Source organism: Myotis nattereri (assembly GCF_964212035.1).
Source record: "Myotis nattereri genome assembly, chromosome: 20".
Taxonomy (NCBI): Eukaryota; Metazoa; Chordata; class Mammalia; order Chiroptera; family Vespertilionidae; genus Myotis; species Myotis nattereri.
In genome coordinates this window covers 8764947-8782245 of record NC_138096.1, presented here as the reverse complement: position 1 = coordinate 8782245, position 17299 = coordinate 8764947, and the positions used below count along the sequence as shown (strand labels likewise).

General features: G+C 41.9%; 1 protein-coding gene across 2 annotated transcripts in view; it reads left to right on the top strand.

The window, feature by feature from the left end:
- Positions 1-14413, top strand: part of SPATA17 (spermatogenesis associated 17) — a gene marked incomplete at its 5' end in the record, with an annotated part of 63000 nt that extends 48587 nt beyond the window's left edge. Inside the window, 2 exons of one of the 2 annotated variants that reach the window (XM_081114384.1) lie at positions 9661-9743; positions 14111-14413. In XM_081114384.1, coding sequence (XP_080970510.1) covers positions 9661-9741 — 81 coding nt within the window. In that variant the 3' untranslated portion in view covers positions 9742-9743; positions 14111-14413. The remainder of the gene's footprint in view (positions 1-9660; positions 9744-14110) is intronic. The other variant, XM_081114385.1, reaches the window with a different exon arrangement.
- Positions 14414-17299: the final 2886 nt, after the last annotated feature.

Below are 17299 nucleotides of genomic sequence, written 5' to 3'. Positions count from 1 at the left end.
TTTGCATTCTGAGGAAAATTGTCCCCACCAATTCTGACAAATTGCAACACCAGGCTAATTATGGCAGCTAATGAAGTGTGCGGAATGGTCACAGCTCGTCGTGAAACGGGTCCTTCAGCTTGGATTAGAGTCTCATCAATCACTTTTGTAAACTGATCCAGAATTGCTTCTGCCCGGTGCTTGGCGTTTTTAATGCTGTTTCTGTAATTGGTTTTCTCCCTAAAGCTTAGACTTGTTGTTGTTGTTGTTTTGTAAATATTACAGTCTCGGGACAGGGCTTGCACAGGCTAGTTTATAAAAAAAAACACTTATTATTAGGGATATCAGCAGATCAAGAAAGCTAATAAAAGGACCCCCAAAATGAAGGTGGATACACTGTTTCAGTCCTGCTCAAAGGTAAAGCATAGTCATGTCGAGCAGCATATTTCTCAAATGTAGGTGTAGCGCCACATGCAATCACAGTTGGTGGTTAGTGACGGAAGTTCCCGCTAGAGTTTCTAAGAAATAAATACGTAGATGGTCGTTTATCGTTAGGGGAGCAGAGCTGCCTGTTTATCGTTCAGCATCGTTTTGTACGATGTCTACATCTTGGATGAAGCCAAACATCTGGAAGCACTGAGACCAGAGTTCTGTGTCATCCTCAGAGCTAACCTGGGATGTTGATGCTATCATTTCCTCTCAGTTTACAGACTAGAAAATAAAGCTACTTAGTGCTGACATCTAGATTCTTAATAATTATGCTTTATTATCTCAGCTCGCTCTTTAAACCTACTTTTCCCTCCCGTATGCCAGTCTCTAAGATTTTATCAATTCTTTCCAGATGTTTAGAAGACTTACTGGGGAATCATGTCACTATAGAATATTGGAACTGGAAGTCGTTAAAAATAATTGAGCTCTGGCCCAGCTGGAATGGCTCAGTGGTTGAGTATCGATCTATGAACCAGGAGGTGACAGTTCATATGCCCGGGTTGCGGGCTCAATCCCTAGTAGGGGGTGTGCAGAAGGCAGCCGATCAATGATTCTCTCTCATCATTGGTGTTTCTATCTCTCTCTCCCTCTCCATACCTCTCTGAAATCAAATAAAAATATTTTAAAAAATAATTTAGCTCTTAAAAATAAGAATATATGCATCATGTTGTATATGCTTAAGCATCTAAGCATATATCTATCAATATGTTCTAATAGGGCAAGGAATTATTGGGTTCTTGGAGGTTTGCCCTCCTAGGAACCCAGAGTTTTCAGTATGTAGTCTTTAAAATTGTTGAAGTGTTTACCATGTGTGTTATCATCCACTGAAAACCTTTTTCATGATTTACCTCTTTACCCCTACATTTGCTAAACCATAGTTGGTTAACAAGTTTTTAAAAATGCAATTTAAACACTCTAACAGTTTCTGCCCAAATATAATACTAATGACATGTAATAAGAATTCTAACCAAATTTCAGTATGTAGTTTAATAAGAAAGTTATCTCACGCCTTCAATTTCCCCGGGTCCAAAACAGAGATACTATTATGAAGATTTGATGAAATAACCTTCGTAAGATTTTGTAAGCTATGGATTCATAGAGATGGAGTTTTGCAGCAGCAGTTCACCCTTGAACACAAGTAAACTGAGTTCAGGTGCAAAAGCAATAGATCGTCTGTTCTGCACGTGTTTTACTTCCTCACCATTGGATCCTTCAGGTTGGGTTGCACTTGACTTAGGGTGATCAATTACATCTTTTTATATTGCAGGACCAGATTCATTATCAGATCCTTTGGAGACTAAGTTAGCACGAATGATGTTTGCAACAGCAAAAGTAATCCTATCTAATAAAAGGCTAATATGCAAATTGTCCCCTTGGGAGTTCAACCACTCGCTATGACGTGCACTGACCACCAGGGGGCAGCATGGAACAAAGGAAGGCCCCAGCCAGCAGCTGGCAGCTGGGGGAAGGAAGGCCCTGATAGGCCCTGATCACCGGCCAGGCCTAGGGACACTACCTGTGCACGAATTCCGTGCACCGGGCCTCTAGTAATACATCCTATATAATAAAGATGTAATATGCAGATGGCCGTTATGTAACGACCAACTGTGCAATGACCAGATCATGGATCAGCAGGAGGGTGGGGCAGCAAGCTATGGGGGGGGGGGGAGTGCGGGTGTGAGACGAGGGGAGCTACAGGAGGGCAGCAGCGAGCTACTGGAGCATGGATTCGTGTGCAGGGCTACTAGTAATGTTAATAATTTAGCTGTTTACCAACATAGAGAACCTGTGGACCTGGGTCTTCTGTCTCCTGGGTAAAGTCCTCTTCCAGGCTTCAGTTAGAGGGCAGCGCAATTCACCCGCCCTCATTGCCTGGCTCTCCAATACGAATCCTGGGGGAAGAACTGAACACGTGTAGTCCTAACCCGGTGGTGCCTCCTCAACTCTTGTTTGCATGGCTCAGAGGCCCCGGCATGCAGTGAGCCCCTGCAGAACCTATAGGAAGCCTTGCCTCCAGCTTGGTTTCTGTAGCTCCACCATCTGGTGTCTTCCACCCATTATCCTGAAAGCTCCTGGAGAGGTAGAAATTCCTCTCAAAGAATTAATGACCCCAAAATGAATCCAACTCTAAGGTTTGTGATTAAGTGAAAAAAGTAAGAAAGGAGGTTGTAGTAACTGTGTTTGGTGCTGGGGTGCGGGGCATGGGGCGTGGTACTAGACTTACCGGGGACCACCTTGTAAGTTACATACACGTCTAACCATTCTGCTGTGCCCCTGGAACTAATATGGTATTGAAGGTCATCTTTAACTGAAAAATTTAAAACGAATTTAAGGAAGTGAGGAGGAATTTCAGAGCAATTTACCTAGACTGAGAATGTTCTGCCGTTTGAAGACCTCAGGAGATGCACTGGGGTCACTGAGCCCAGGGCCCTCTTGTGATGACTTCTTCCGCTCCGCCCATGAGGACGTAGATAGTGGTAGCGGTTGTTTGCCATTTGCCTCCCACACCCTAAGCCAGTCCCATGGGCCACTGATGGCAGAGACAGAAAGGAGTTTTCACCAGGGCTCTCAATGTGAGATTCTTGGAAGAGAAAATTCTTCCAAGGCTAATTAACTAGCCCCCGTGATGGATAAGAGCTTAATGGGACATTGTGTGAGGTTAATATCCCCTAAATCACATTAACAGTTTTGAAAATTTGGATAGGCCCTAACCGTAGAGTTGGAGAGCAGACGACACTAATTGAAATACCTTGGCCATTAACTTCCAAGCTCCTGGAAACTAATGGGTTTCTAGAAATATCACTGATGACCAACACCTATGTCATAATCTATGTTAGCTAAACATATGTCAACATAAGAGATACATAAAGTGTCGCGCATTAATGTCCTAAACTACATTGCTAAATAATGTTTGCATAAAAGAATCTACACATAATTATTTCAGTCTAGCATATTAATATTATATTCATGGTAAAGTAAAGTTTTAATGTGGCTTTTCAATATTTCTTTTCCTTTTCTTAAATAAAGTGAAGCTATATTGTCAAAATTTTACTCAGTAGTATTGAATAAAATCAAGACCATTCTGCTGATTATTTGTTAAAAAGAAACTATGAATTACCTCTGTAAGATTTTGATTTGTTTAAAACACTTTTAATTTATCAAGCTTAATTCAGAGATGTTTTCTATTTATCACTTATATTAACCTTCAAATTGCTAATGGCTAGAAGGCATGTGAATACACTAGCAAATTATTTTAGCCTGTTGCATCAGTGCCAAATCTGAACTACTTAGAACCTGCTACTTTTATACTTTTTATATTCTTTCTTATATTGAATTTATGTTATCTTTATATATAAAAGCCTAAGCAACTGTTCAGCCATTCGTCCATTTGACCGTTTGACTGTTCAACTGGTAGCTATGACACGCACTGACCACCAGGGGGCAGATGCTCAATGCACAACACACAGGCATGAAAACATGGAACAGACTGATGAATCTCAGAGGGAAGCAGGGAGCGGGGAGGGCGGGAAGAGATTAACCAAAGATCTTACATGCATACTAGAGGCCTGGTGCACGGATTCATGCACCGGTGGGGTCCCTCGGCCTGGCCTGTGGGGATCGGGCTGAAACTGGCAGTCCGACATCCCCTGAGGGGTCCTGGATTGTGAGAGGGCGCAGGCCAGGCCGAGGGACCCCACCAGTGCACAAATCCATGCACTGGGCCTCTAGTATTTCTTATAAAAAGGATTTCTTCATTAGAATAGCAGATGACGTAATATTACAGGAGTGGTTAGCCTACTTAACCAGCCAAAGTTTCTCAAGTATGTTTAAGGATTAATTGAATGTAGTTCATTTACTAAGGATATCATATATTAATGGTTTAGTTGTAAAGTACAATTTAAAAAGAGATATCAACTAATTAGTAACCATTATTATCTATTAACCATGATGAGACATACTTGTTTTTTACTTTGTTTCTTATAAATTCTTGTCTGTAGAACAAAGGAGGTATAATTAAAAATATATACACAGTTGAATTGAACTTTATTCAAGACTTCTTTTCTTGTCTGCTGTGTGACCATGCCAAACATAGAATTTCAGAAGGCCATAATCATTTAAATTGTTCTATTTTTCTGTCCTCTTAATCTTGCAAAAATTGTATATTGTTCAAAAATAATAATGAAAGAACGTATTAAAAATTGAGATGAAATTCTTATCTATCAAATGTCAGTGTCCCCGAATTTAACAGCCTTTCATTTATGGAGTTTAAATAAATTAGGACTTAGATTCAAATGTTCCGCAATAAATTGTGCTCTTAATGGCAACAGCAAATAAACATCCCTCAGTGTTTTGAATACCAAAGTGATTTACCTGCACATGTTTTGGAGTTTAGACTCAGTAAAGTTCAGGGGCATCCATGTATGAAATAGCTTGTGAGGAAATTCCCATCGCTTTCTTCATTTGATTTCGTTTGGGAAAAGGACATGAGTTCAGAAAAATAGATCATCGTCTTTAGTAACTTGGGCTCAGATATAGACATTAAATATTGTACATCGACTAGTGAATGTGTATATAATTTTCTCAAAACTTATAAAGGAGTTGGCATTATAAAATACATTAGTTTCTGTTGACGATCTCATTTGCATTTTTATACGTTTTATTATGTAGACTTGCTTATGGGAAGCGTTGTTAAAGATGTCAAATGTAAGAAATGGAAGCAAAATGTTTTAAAAAATGAGCAAGTATATGTTTGAGTATTTTATAAAAACTATAAAAAATAGGGCATCAATTACTAAGAGGGATGCAGTTAATTAAAGTGTCCTAGTAGAAAGGAAACTTAAATCTAAGGGTAATTTTTGGTGCACTAATTCTTTCTTTTTTACTCTATTTTTACCAAGTAAAACATGTGCCTAGATGAAGTAAGTATGCTCAGAGATTTATGATGCTGGGTGGTGTACTCCTGCGCTCCACCCCCCACCCCACCCCCGCCCCAATTTTCAGGGTAGGTCCTCCTTCCCAGAGGCCACTTTGAACTCTGACCTTCCAGTTCGATCCCAGTGTTGAGCATCCTGGGCTTTGGGAGGAAGAACAGGATGGAATTTCATTGATCTGTTCTCCCTTCCTTTTTTTAATTTTTATTTTTAGGGAGAGTGGAAGAGAGAGGGAAAGACAAGAGAGAAACATTGATGTGAAAGAAACACATCGATTGGTTGCCTCCTGCACAAGTCCCGACCAGGGCCCTGGCCAGGGAGGAGCCTGCAACCAAGGTATGTGCCCTTGACCCGAATCGAACCTGGGACCCTTTGGTCTGCAGGCCGCTGCTCTATCCACTGAGCCACACCAGCTAGAGCATGTTCTCCCTTCCTTTTTAAGTCTGGGATGCTGCCCCTCTCATCTGGCGGGACATAGATTATGATTTGGGGTCCCTGCTGTTTCCTGGTATTCCTGCAGATGCTGTTTTGTAGATGTTTATAATCCTCCAAGTTTGGGGGCTTGCGGGGGTGGGTGGTCATTTCTGAGGATAAGGCAGGAAATTAATTGCTCTGCCAGCTTAAAACTAGAAGCTTTCCCAACGAATGATTTTAAAATATGGGTGTATACATCTTTCACAAAAGATGGTTTTGAAATAAGAGTGATGTTTCCAAAAACAGAACACCCAGAACATTTTATTCACATATATTCTCATGTATATGTGAATGTGGGAGGGGGTGGATGTAACACAGAAGGCCAGGATCCTGCCCCCAGGAAGGGCTCACACTGGGAGGGAGTCACAGATGCAAAACAGACGCTGGACCAGGACTGGGAGGAGCATGATTGGGCACCGATGCTCAGTGCAGGGAGCTGGCATTTCCATCTGAAGACGAAGGCTTTCCGGGAGGAGGTAGCCTTTATATGTGTGGCAATGTTTGGGGAGGATTTGCACCTCGTAAGAGCTTAATAACTGTTTAAAAAGATTTTTTAATTGATTTTTAGAAAGAGAGGAAGGGAGAGGGAGGTGGAGAGAAGCATCCATGTGAGAGTGAAATGTCCATTGATCGGTTGCCTCCCGCATGCACCCTGACCCGACGGAATCAAACCAGCAACCTCTCGGGTGCGTGGCATGACGCCCAACCGGCTGAGCCGCCCTGGCCAGGGCAAGGGCTTGCTAATGTTTTGCTGAATATAATTCATGCTGCTCCGCCTCGGTGGCTGGACATTTTTATTTCCCCTTCTGTTCATGGTAAATGTTCTTTTGTTCAATGCAATGTATCAGCAGTAGTCAGTTTCACTTGTGCTTGTCTTAGTTTCCCTGGGAGGAATGAACAAAAACCTTTCTGTAGCGAAAAGGCACCAGTCAATGACAGTCACTGATAAATCCTATGAATAAAAAAAATTAAAAAATTAAACAGTCCTTCCCGTGAGAATTTCATCCTGTTAATGACGCATGTATATTACTAGGAATTACAAATATCGGGTAATAAAGCTTCAAGTTCACACATTCCCAGATGTTATTTGGGGGCCACTAGAGTAGCAATTTTTTTTTTTCCAAAAACATCAGCAGTAATTAGAAATCTTTCATAATTTCTTTCAGAAACAGTGTTTGATTTTAATTCTTACTCTTTAAAAAAAAAAACTTGTAGGCAAACACTGTGTCAGAACTATTGACATTTTTATAGCTTGACAAAAATTAAGCATAATTAAAATGAAATATTTGTTGCATAAATTAAGCTGCAATTAATATGTTTTCTGCCTCTGCTTGAAGGATAAGATTAAAACGGTGTTGTTAGCAGACTCCCTGCCGTGAGACTAATTTCTTGATTTTTATACCAAACATTATCATACATGTTTTCACAGTGAAAGAATAAACCAACAAATAGGAAACAATGTTTGATGAAAATGATAGACTACAGAAGGAAACACACTGACTTTTATGAAGGCAAGGCGATATGACTGTTTATTTTAAGGTTTAATGACTAGTTGATTCCCAGGGTAAGATTTGCACTTTTAAAGCCATTAAAGTAAGTAGAAAATTGCCCTTCATTTCAGTTAGCTATTCCAAAAAAAAAAAAAAAAATTTCTTATTGACTTTAGAGAGAGATGAAGGAAGAGGGAGAGAGAAGAATTGATGAGAGAGAAGTACCGATTGGCTGCCTTCTGCACTCCCCCTACTGGGATCAAACTCGAAACCCAGGCATGTGCCCTGATCAGGAATCGAACCAGTGACCTCCTGGTGCACGAAACAATGCTCAACCAACTGACCCACACTGGCCGGGCCACCTATGCCTTTTAAATGACCCGGTGTATTGCTTCACGGTGTTTGCTTCTTCAGGGGGTAATTAGAAAATGAACAAGACATGGTATGCCAAGGCTCTCAGCTAACCAAGAAGCTATCATAAATCCCATCCCCCAAATCTCAGATGTAGACAACGTCAAGAAAAGTGGAGGGAAGATGTGCTAGGAGTCCCTCAGTGCTTCTCTGGGAAGGGGGATCACTTTCTCACGGGGTCCCCCAACCTTGACAAAAGTTAGTCATTGTCTTGGAAAGAAAAATCCCCCCGCTGCCATTCCCCAGGCAATGCATTCGTTCTCACGTGAATTTTTTTCCAGCTAGTTACTTTTTTGTTGTTGCTAATCTTCACCTGAGGCTTTTTTTTTTTTTTTTAGAGCGGAAATGAGGGAGGAGGGAGAGAGAGAGAGACAGAGAGAGACAGACAGACATGGATTGGTTGCCTCCCGCACACACCCTGACCTGGGCCAGGGATTGACTCTGCAACCCAGGTATGTGACCTTGACCAGGAATCGAACCAGCAACCAACCCTTCAGTGAGCAGGCCGATGCTCTAACCACTAAGCACACTGGCCAGGGTGGACATCTCCAATTTCTAGGTGACGAAGCAGAGGGAGTTAGGAGGTGCTTCCGTTTTCTGGAACAGTATCATCTGTTCCTTGTTTGGTCGAATTCACCAGGAAGAATCAAAGCCTGCCTGGGAAGGTTATTAATTACTGATTGATTTTTTTCAGTAGATACGGGCCTATTCAGATTGTGTTTCTCCTTGTGTGTGAGTTTGGGTGGGCTGTCTTTGAAGTGATTGGTCCAGGTCACCTTAGTTATCCAATGTGTGGTCCGCTGTTGCTCACACTTCTTCACGTATCCTTTGAATTGAAGTGCATGGCACCAGAAGTGACCGCCCATCTCTCTTAGTAACTGTTACTCATTTGTGACTTCTCTCTTTTTTCTCTCTCAGCCTGGCCCGGTGTTTACCGATTTTATTGATCTTTTCAAAGAACCAGCTTTCGGTTTTGTTGACTTTCGCTCGTCTCTGTTTCAGTTTCATGGTTTTTGCTCTGATTTGGTTATGTCTTTCTTCTGCTGCTCACTGTTTTCTAGCTCCCTAAAGTGGAAGTTTAGATTATTGACTTCAGGTCTTTCTTCTTTTCTACTAGATCAGGGGTGGGCAAACTTTTTGACTCGAGGGCCACAATGGGTTCTTAAACTGGACCGGAGGGCCGGAACAAAAGCATGGATGGAGTGTTTGTGTGAACTAATATAAATTCAAAGTAAACATCATTACATAAAAGGGTATGGTCTTTTTTTTTTTAGTTTTATTCATTTCAAACGGGCCGGAGCCCGCGGGCCGTAGTTTGCCCACGGCTGTACTAGATGCATTCGATGCTTTTAAAGCATATACAGTTTGAACATATTTTTATCCAGAGGAAATGTAAAAAATAAAAGTTGAAATGTACATGTATTTCATCATATTTTTATTGAATTTATTGGGGTGACATTGGTTCATAAAATTATGCAGGTTTCAGGCATATAATTCTGTAAAACATCATCTGTAGATTGTATTGTGTTCACCACCCCACGTCAAATCTCCTTCCGTCACCATTTATTCCCCTTTACCTTCTTTTACCTCCCCCAAACCCTTTCCTCTGGCAATTACCATACTGTTGTCTGTATCCATAAAATGCATATTTTAAAAATGAGTTATTTTACATATTAAAAGTATTATATTAAAATAAACACTAAATATAATTAATAAATATAAAAAAGATTAAACTAAGGTCATTTAAATAAAGCTAATCATTTCCTTTCCTTTTTTGAAAGTTAGTCATTGTTATTTATATTTAAAACCAATAATAATAATAATAATAATAATAATAATAAGTCAGTAAGGGCTCTGTGGTAATCTTTGCTCTTTTTTTATTCTAGGATTTCCAAACTATATTACCATCATTCGATCTCTTCTCCAAGTACGGAAAGTCATATTCAAAAGCTGGACAGATTTTATAAAGGTATGCATTTTTTTTTTTGCTAAGTATTTTAAGTAACTTAACCATCAAGCATTTAAAAAGCCATGCTATAATAATATTAATGCATAACAAAGCCAGACACATTTTAATTCTAGTGCAATGGGTTTTTAACATTAAAAAAAATCATTGGTTTCATTTTTCAAATCTCCAAAATTGACTAAAAAACATGTTAAGAAATAGAACTCACAAAAATCAGAAGTACTTTTACTTTATGTTAATGAACACAATAAATAATAATTTTACCCTATCCAGTGATAAAACATTGATGGTGTTCCAAAAATTGTTTTAAATTTCTCAATACTGTGTTGATACAGTTAGTTTAATAGACTATATTCAATATGTGTGCTATTTGAGCTACTAGGTGTCTTTATGGAATTCTAAGTAAATAGTGTCTGGGGTCTCTGATTATCCCTGTTAAAGTACAGAGAAGAACAAAGACCTATATAAAATTCAAGATCACAGAAATAGCTCTCAGTGTGGACTGTATTCACTGGCTAAGGTGTTTAATAGTAGAGGCGTGATTACAATCAGAGCGAGACTTATAGGAAGTAATCTGGCATTTTCAGCCCAATTGAAGGAGGTATTGGATGAAGACAGCACAGATCACCACAGCTGAAGGAGGAGAGGCAGGAATGAGAAATCATGCAAGTTGGAATTCCCCAGGTGCCCTCCCACCCCCAGGGCCACGGGAGAGCTCTGGTCCACTGGGGAAGGCAGAGTAGATCGAGCAACTTATTTCCTCACATTCAGCAGCAGTGTCGCCTGTCCCCCCTTGTAACTCAGGATGCTTCAGTGTGTTCAACACAAATACCACTACCTACTTTTTAACGACTTCAAAGGGAAAACGCGAAGGGAAATAAGACATATCTATACTAATAAAAGAGTAATATGCTAATTATACCGGACATCTTCCAGACATCCTTCTGGACGTCCTTCCAGACAAAGCCCCAGCGGCAGGGCCGAGGCAGAGGCAGTTAGGGACGATCAGGCCAGCAGGCAGGTGAGTGGTTAGGAGCCAGCGGTCCCAGATTGCAAGAGGGATGTCTGACTGCCGGTTTAACAGTCCCTGTGGGATTGGGCCTAAACTGGCAGTCGGACATCCCCCGAGGGGTCCTGGATTGGAGAGGGTGCAGGCCAGGCTGAGGGATCCCCTCCCCTCCCCCCTGCATGAATTTCATGCACCGGGCCTCTAGTTCATCTATAATGCCCCATGGAATTGTGGTTCCAAAGGTTTATAAAGGGGACCCTTTTCCCCTCCCTGCTTGGGAATCAGTTCCGTGGGACTCTTTCCGTCTCCCCATGTGGGAGTCTGTACTTGTTCTTTAATAAATCTCCACCTTTGCTGTAAAAAAAAAAAAAAAGGTTTATAAAGTATCACTACCCATTAGAACATTTGTCTGGCATTTCTAACTCACAGTATAAAGCAGTCTAAGTAAAATCTTTCCTATCTGTGTGTGACTTAGCTTTTAATTCAAAGGTACATTCTGTTTGTAGTGGTGAAATGTTGAAAACAAATTGAATACTGGATAATATATGCTAAGTTAAATAAATGATGAGACATAGATCCTTACCTGATAATTTTTTTTGGGGGGAAGCCTTAATATTTGCACTTTTAAAGCCATTAAAATAAGCAGAAAATTGGCCTTCATTTTCGTTAGCTATTCCTTTCAAAAAAAAAAAAATGTTCTTACGCTTTCATGAAAAACACACTTTGCAAGTACTTCTGTGTTGCATATATTTGTATACATTTGTACATTGCAAAAATGTTAATGGTTGTTATCTCTGGGTAAGATTGGTATCTAAGATTGTAGATACCGTTTTGGGGAGATGTGTCTTTGTACCCTAATTTTTTGAAAATGTAATCAGACAAAAGCAACGTGTTAAGATAAAATATTCCAGTAGGAATTCCTTGCTCTTCCCTACCAATTACAAAAACAGCTTGACTTTATTCTATCCAATCATTGTACTGTAGAGAAAATTATCTTTTTTTTTTTCTGAAGACAAAATAACTACTTGCTACATTATTTATAAGAAAGAAGGACAAGTAACAAATGTTTCGCATTACTTTTAATTACAACGAGCAAATACAAATATGTGACAGGTTTTTTAAAAAAAAAAATGCTTGGTAAGTCTGCTCTTGGATTTTCAACTATTCTGCGAATTGGAAGTATTATCAAAATGTCACCCCCTCCTCTCAGAATGGAAATGAATGTCTCGTGTTTAATTTTGGTAAGTGGAGGGGAACTGCCCCAGCTACAGCTCTTCCCTTACGATTGCATTTCACCAAATCTGACAAAGTGCTTCTGCTCTATGTAGAGAAGGCCGAGATGGGGACACTTGCCCCAAAGATGCCGGAGGAATTTTTAGCGCTCTCTACTTGATTGCTTTGGCTTCAGGGTAGTTCATCACTTGACGATATCTCACCCAACGTTGCCTCTCCCACCCATCCTGCGCTTGCCCATCAGTCCGATTAGAAACAGTGACGCCTTTATCAGATTAATCTCTCTTCCCTTCAGCGTGTCTGCGTTTGGGACAAACAGAGCCTCCAGCAACCCACTTCAATTAATCCACTAAGATTTCAGCCACCGAAACTGCTCAGAATGAATTGGATTTTAAACACACACATAGAGGGCGTTCCCCCCAAAATGTATGCACACTTTGAATACTGAAAAAGGCAGTGTTTATTACAATACTTTCCATTTTCAAAATGTAATAGAATCTATAGTCATAGCATGTGTACATTTGGGGGGGGGGACGCCGTATATTTTAAAATCTACTCTCTGGCTAGGATCATCTGACTCCTTTTAATTTTTTTTTTTTTAATTTTTCTTTATAAACTGCTCAGTTTGGTAATGGTGGAGAGTTTCCCAGCATTCCGCCGGGTCTGAATCAGAAAGGACTGGCTCCTTCCGTCCATCCGACTCTTTTGCCTCCTTTAGCTGCGTTCATCTTCTGGGCCAAGTGGAGACGTCGGGGGGGGGGGGGGGCGGGGAGAGGGGGGAGACCATTGGCCAGTGGGCCGTGCGCAGTGTGTGCTGAGCCTTCTCGAGTTGTGTGCGTCTCACCTGTCCCAAGTTCTTCGCCATGTGCTTCAGTCCGGGTCCTCTTCCGCTGAAAGGCGTGGTCCCATCTGGAGGCCCGAGGAGACGAGTTTCGATGAAATTGCCTGTTGTGCATAGAAACCAGTGTCCTGTCTTCCTTCCGCATAGGGATTTGGCATCTGAATGACTGGAATGGCTGGGAAAAGGAAAAGGAAAAAAGGGAAAATGAGTCTGGTTAGCACCTGCATTGGGACAGGGGTGACATTTGTCTTTTTTTTTTTAAGAGGAAATACAGTCTTAGCGGCTGTGTAAGGAGAGAGATAAGCGATACATGTGCTCGTCGGGGGTTCCGTTTCTAATTCAACAAGAAAACCTGTTCAACCTTGGCATCCAGTCTGGCTCCGTGTGGATGTATAGCCCTTTTCGGTTGCGTCAGAGTGAATGTGCAAAAATAAAACAAAACAAAAATCAAGATATCTTTTTTTTACATATTTTTGTTGATTTTAGAGAGGAAGGGAGAGGGAGAGAGAGATAGAAACATCCATGACGAGAGAGAATCATTGATCGGCTGCCTCCTGCCTGCCCCACACTGGGGACCGAGCCCACAACCCAAGCATGTGCCCTTGACCAGAATTGAACCTGGGGCCCTTCAGTCCACAGGTCGACACTTTATCCACTGAGCCAAACCAGCTAGGGCTCAAGATACCTTTAGTATCATCCTCTTGGTAAGGGTGCTCTTTGAATAAAGGCGCTGTAACGGCCCCCAGGCGTGCAGAGGGACATTTGCTGTGTTTCTCTAGGGCAGTGATGGCGAACCTTTTGAGCTCAGCATGTCAGCATTTTGAAAAACCCTAACTTAACTCTGGTGCCGTGTCACATATAGAAATGTTTTGATCTTTGCAACCATAGTAAAACAAAGACTTATAGTTTTGATATTTATTTTATATATTTAAATGCCACTGAACAAAGAAAAACCAACCAAAAAAATGCGTGTCATAGGTTCGCCATCACTGCTCTAGGGTCTGGGCAGGTGGGCCCAGCGCCTGGTGTGTCTGCGTGCGCTCACCTTGGTTGATCAGGATCTGCAGGTGCAGACAGAGGTCAGGGGCCAGGGTGGCTGCAGCAAGGCTAGCAATGGGGCAGCTCAGGGCGCGGCCCCCAGACCTTCTGCTGCGCGACCTCCGAGTGAGGAGGATGTGAGCAGGGAATGTGAGGGCTGTGTGTTGTTATTGGCTTCTTTCCCCTTTCTTTTCATCTCGGTTTTGGTTTTAGAAAATGTCTTCTCTCACTTTACTGTTTTGTTTTTAGACAATAAAAGAAGACAAAGTGTAAAATGAGGTTCAGGTGTTGACGTGGTTGTGGAGTAGAAGACGCCGCTGCCTGGCCTAGTCACCTGGACACAGTGTGTCAGCCTTTGAAGTCTCTGTCTCTCTGTCTCTTTCCCTCCCTCCCTCCCTCTCTCTCTTTTTCGTCTGTTCAAAGAAGAAATGGGAACCCTCTATTCATTCAAAAACTCTCCAGTTCTTAAAGGAAAATGCACATGGGGATCCTACAGAAACCGCAACGTAAACCATACTTCCTAAGATTCAATAAACTCTAGTATTTTACAGATGACTAGTTTCATGCAGTGTGTGAATAGGTGGATCTTTTTACTTCTCACAACCACAGCCCCTGGTGACCAAAAGTGCCATCGAAACAGTCCCCCGACGAGGCCATATTATGACCCCATCATCTTAGTGGAGAATCATTGATCGGCTGCCTCCTGCACACCCCCTACTGGGGATCCAGCCCACAACCCTTGACCGGAAATTGAACCCAGAACCCTTCAGTCCGCAGGCCAACGCTCTATCCACTGAGCCACACCAGCCAGGGCGTTGGACTCAGGTCCAGTGAGTGTTCAGCTCAGAGGATTAGTTGTTGCATCCGAATGGCACCCCTGGCGGTGGTTGGTCACGGTCCAGAGGCCACTCCTTTGGCGGGAAACCAAGAGTATACCCACTCCAGCCTTTTAGCAAACAAGTCCATCCTGTGGCTCAGATCGGGGTGGTGATGGTGGTCGCTTTTACTGTATTTTATAAGGCCCAGCAGAGTTGCCCATCTCCTGGCACCATTGTCATGAAGGCGGAAAGTTAGTGTTTTTTTTTTCATTGAAGGGAACGATTTCATTCTTGCCAGGCAGAGCAACAAACAAACAAACAAAAAACAAAACAGCAAGAAAGGAAAATGAGATCTCATTTTGGGATGAAGAAACAAGTATTTCAAGGAGTATATGATGGGGGCTAAGTGAATGCACCTGTGTATAATGAAAATGTAGAGTGTCATGAAAACATTTGAAATACTGCAGCAAAAATTACACCTGGAAATTCTGTGCTCCCAGATCCTCACTACCATCCTCTCTCCAGCCACTGGCTTATGAGACCAAACACACCCCTCCTTTTAAAGAAAAATAAGGGAAGCCCAATCAGTGTGGCTCAGTAGTTGAGTGTCCACCTATGAACCAGATCATGGTTCGATTCCCAGTCAGGGCATATGCCCAGGTTGTGGGATCAATCGCCAGTGTGGGGCGTACAGGAGGAAGCCAATCAATGATTCTCTCTCATCATTGATCTCTCTCTCTCTCTCTCTCTCTCTCTCTCTCTCTCTCTCTCTCTCTTCCCTTCTCTTTTCCTCTCTGAAATCAATAGAAATATATTAAGAAAAATAAGCGGAAATAAAGAGAGCAACTCAGCATCGAGAAGAGAGAGAAAGCGAGAATAACACATGGGTAAAGGAAGCTGCAGTCTGGCCAGTGCCTCCCGCCTTCATTACCATCTTTCCAAATAAATCTCCCTGCTCCTCTGGAGCTGGCGAATAAAAAAATCCGCCCGCAAGATAAATGGGCGTGCTCCTCTTGATGAGCCTCCCCATCCATCCACGGCCCGCCCACGTGCCAGCGCGGAGACGGGCCGGAGGGAGAATTAAAGACTCGAGTAAGTCCACAGCTTAATCAAGGAGGCCTTTTTCTTCCGACCACCCAGCTTTCATCTCTGTCGCGGGTGATTTCTCTCCCCATCTCCTTCACTCTGCGGCCAAGATGCTGATGGCTGATGGGACAGTAACTGATCACACGCCTAACCTTCCGGGGCAACCAATTGGTTTCAAATAGATGGCAGGCCGGCTTTTGATAAGTTTCATTTTGGCCAGGCCTGCTAGTTCAAGAATTACCCACATCCACACAGGAAGAATCCTTGTGTGGATGCTACGATTTTATAAAATGATGTCCACCTTCAATGTTTTTAATTTTTATCTTTGTTGTGGGATGGACTGGGGTGGTGATGCAGGTTAACAAAATTATACAGGTTTCAGGTGCACAATCCCACAACACTGTATTGTCTGTTTACCACCTCAAGTCAAATCTCTGTTCATCACCATTTTAATGTGTTTTTTTAAATTTCAAATTAAAAGTCTCTCTCAGTGGGCAATCCCAGGTACGGGCATGGTCTCTGATTGGGATGAAATTCCAGCGGAAATGCTAAACATATTTATCTCAAGCAACTGGATGTTTTTCTTCATTGTTATCTCAGTACAAATAACCCTGTTCTAGAAGATAACGGTTTTTCTTGCTTGAGGTTGGATGGCATGTCCTAAGATCCCTACGAAATCATTTTTTTCTGACTTCCCACACCTGCTGGGATCTGTCCTAAGATATCGATACCCCCTGCCAGGGCACGTCTAAGTCTTGGGGGTGATTCTCTCTCTCAAGAGAGTATGTTCCATTTTGGACTTTTCTAATTATTTAGAAGTTCTTCTATGGGCTTGAGATTTCACTTCCTGCTACGAATTTGCTGCTTTCGAATAAGTTGATACCCTTGTTCATATGACTGTTCTGCAAGCATTTGCCTTAAGATGCCATGGCTCACCTGAGGGTTCTTTTCTCTGTGGTAAATGGCCTTGGGTTCCAGACCTTCATCACCCCTTATTTCTACCTCTCTCCCATGGCAGACCTTGCTAATCACAGTCCTCACTTCTACTGATCTGAGCTCAGAACCCCTCTCCCCATGACTCTCCACGCAGCCACTGATCCATGGGAAACCCACTTACTACCCTGGGGATTTTGGTTTCCATCTGAGCAAGCTCAGTGAAGATGAAGATGAGGAATGGATTTAAGCTCTTTAACAATTTGAACATGATTCAGTTGGGCTACTGGTCCAAGGTTGATGTCAGTGTTTTGTCTACTTCAAATTAAATCAAGGAATTTTATAGGATGCCAACTCTGACCTTGATGATGCATATTTCATGCAAAAGAACTGTTTCCGAGCAGATCTTTGGAATCAAAATACTCATATTTGGCAAGATTCTCAGCGCTAGATTGTTAAGAGAATAGGCAATAAAAGTGAATGATTGAATGCTATCCGTAAATATTATGTCAGAACGGTGATCTGGCTTAGTTTCCGAAATGATTAACTAGCGTTTTATTCAAGTTCATATATTTCAGGACGTATGTCAGACACCTGGAAT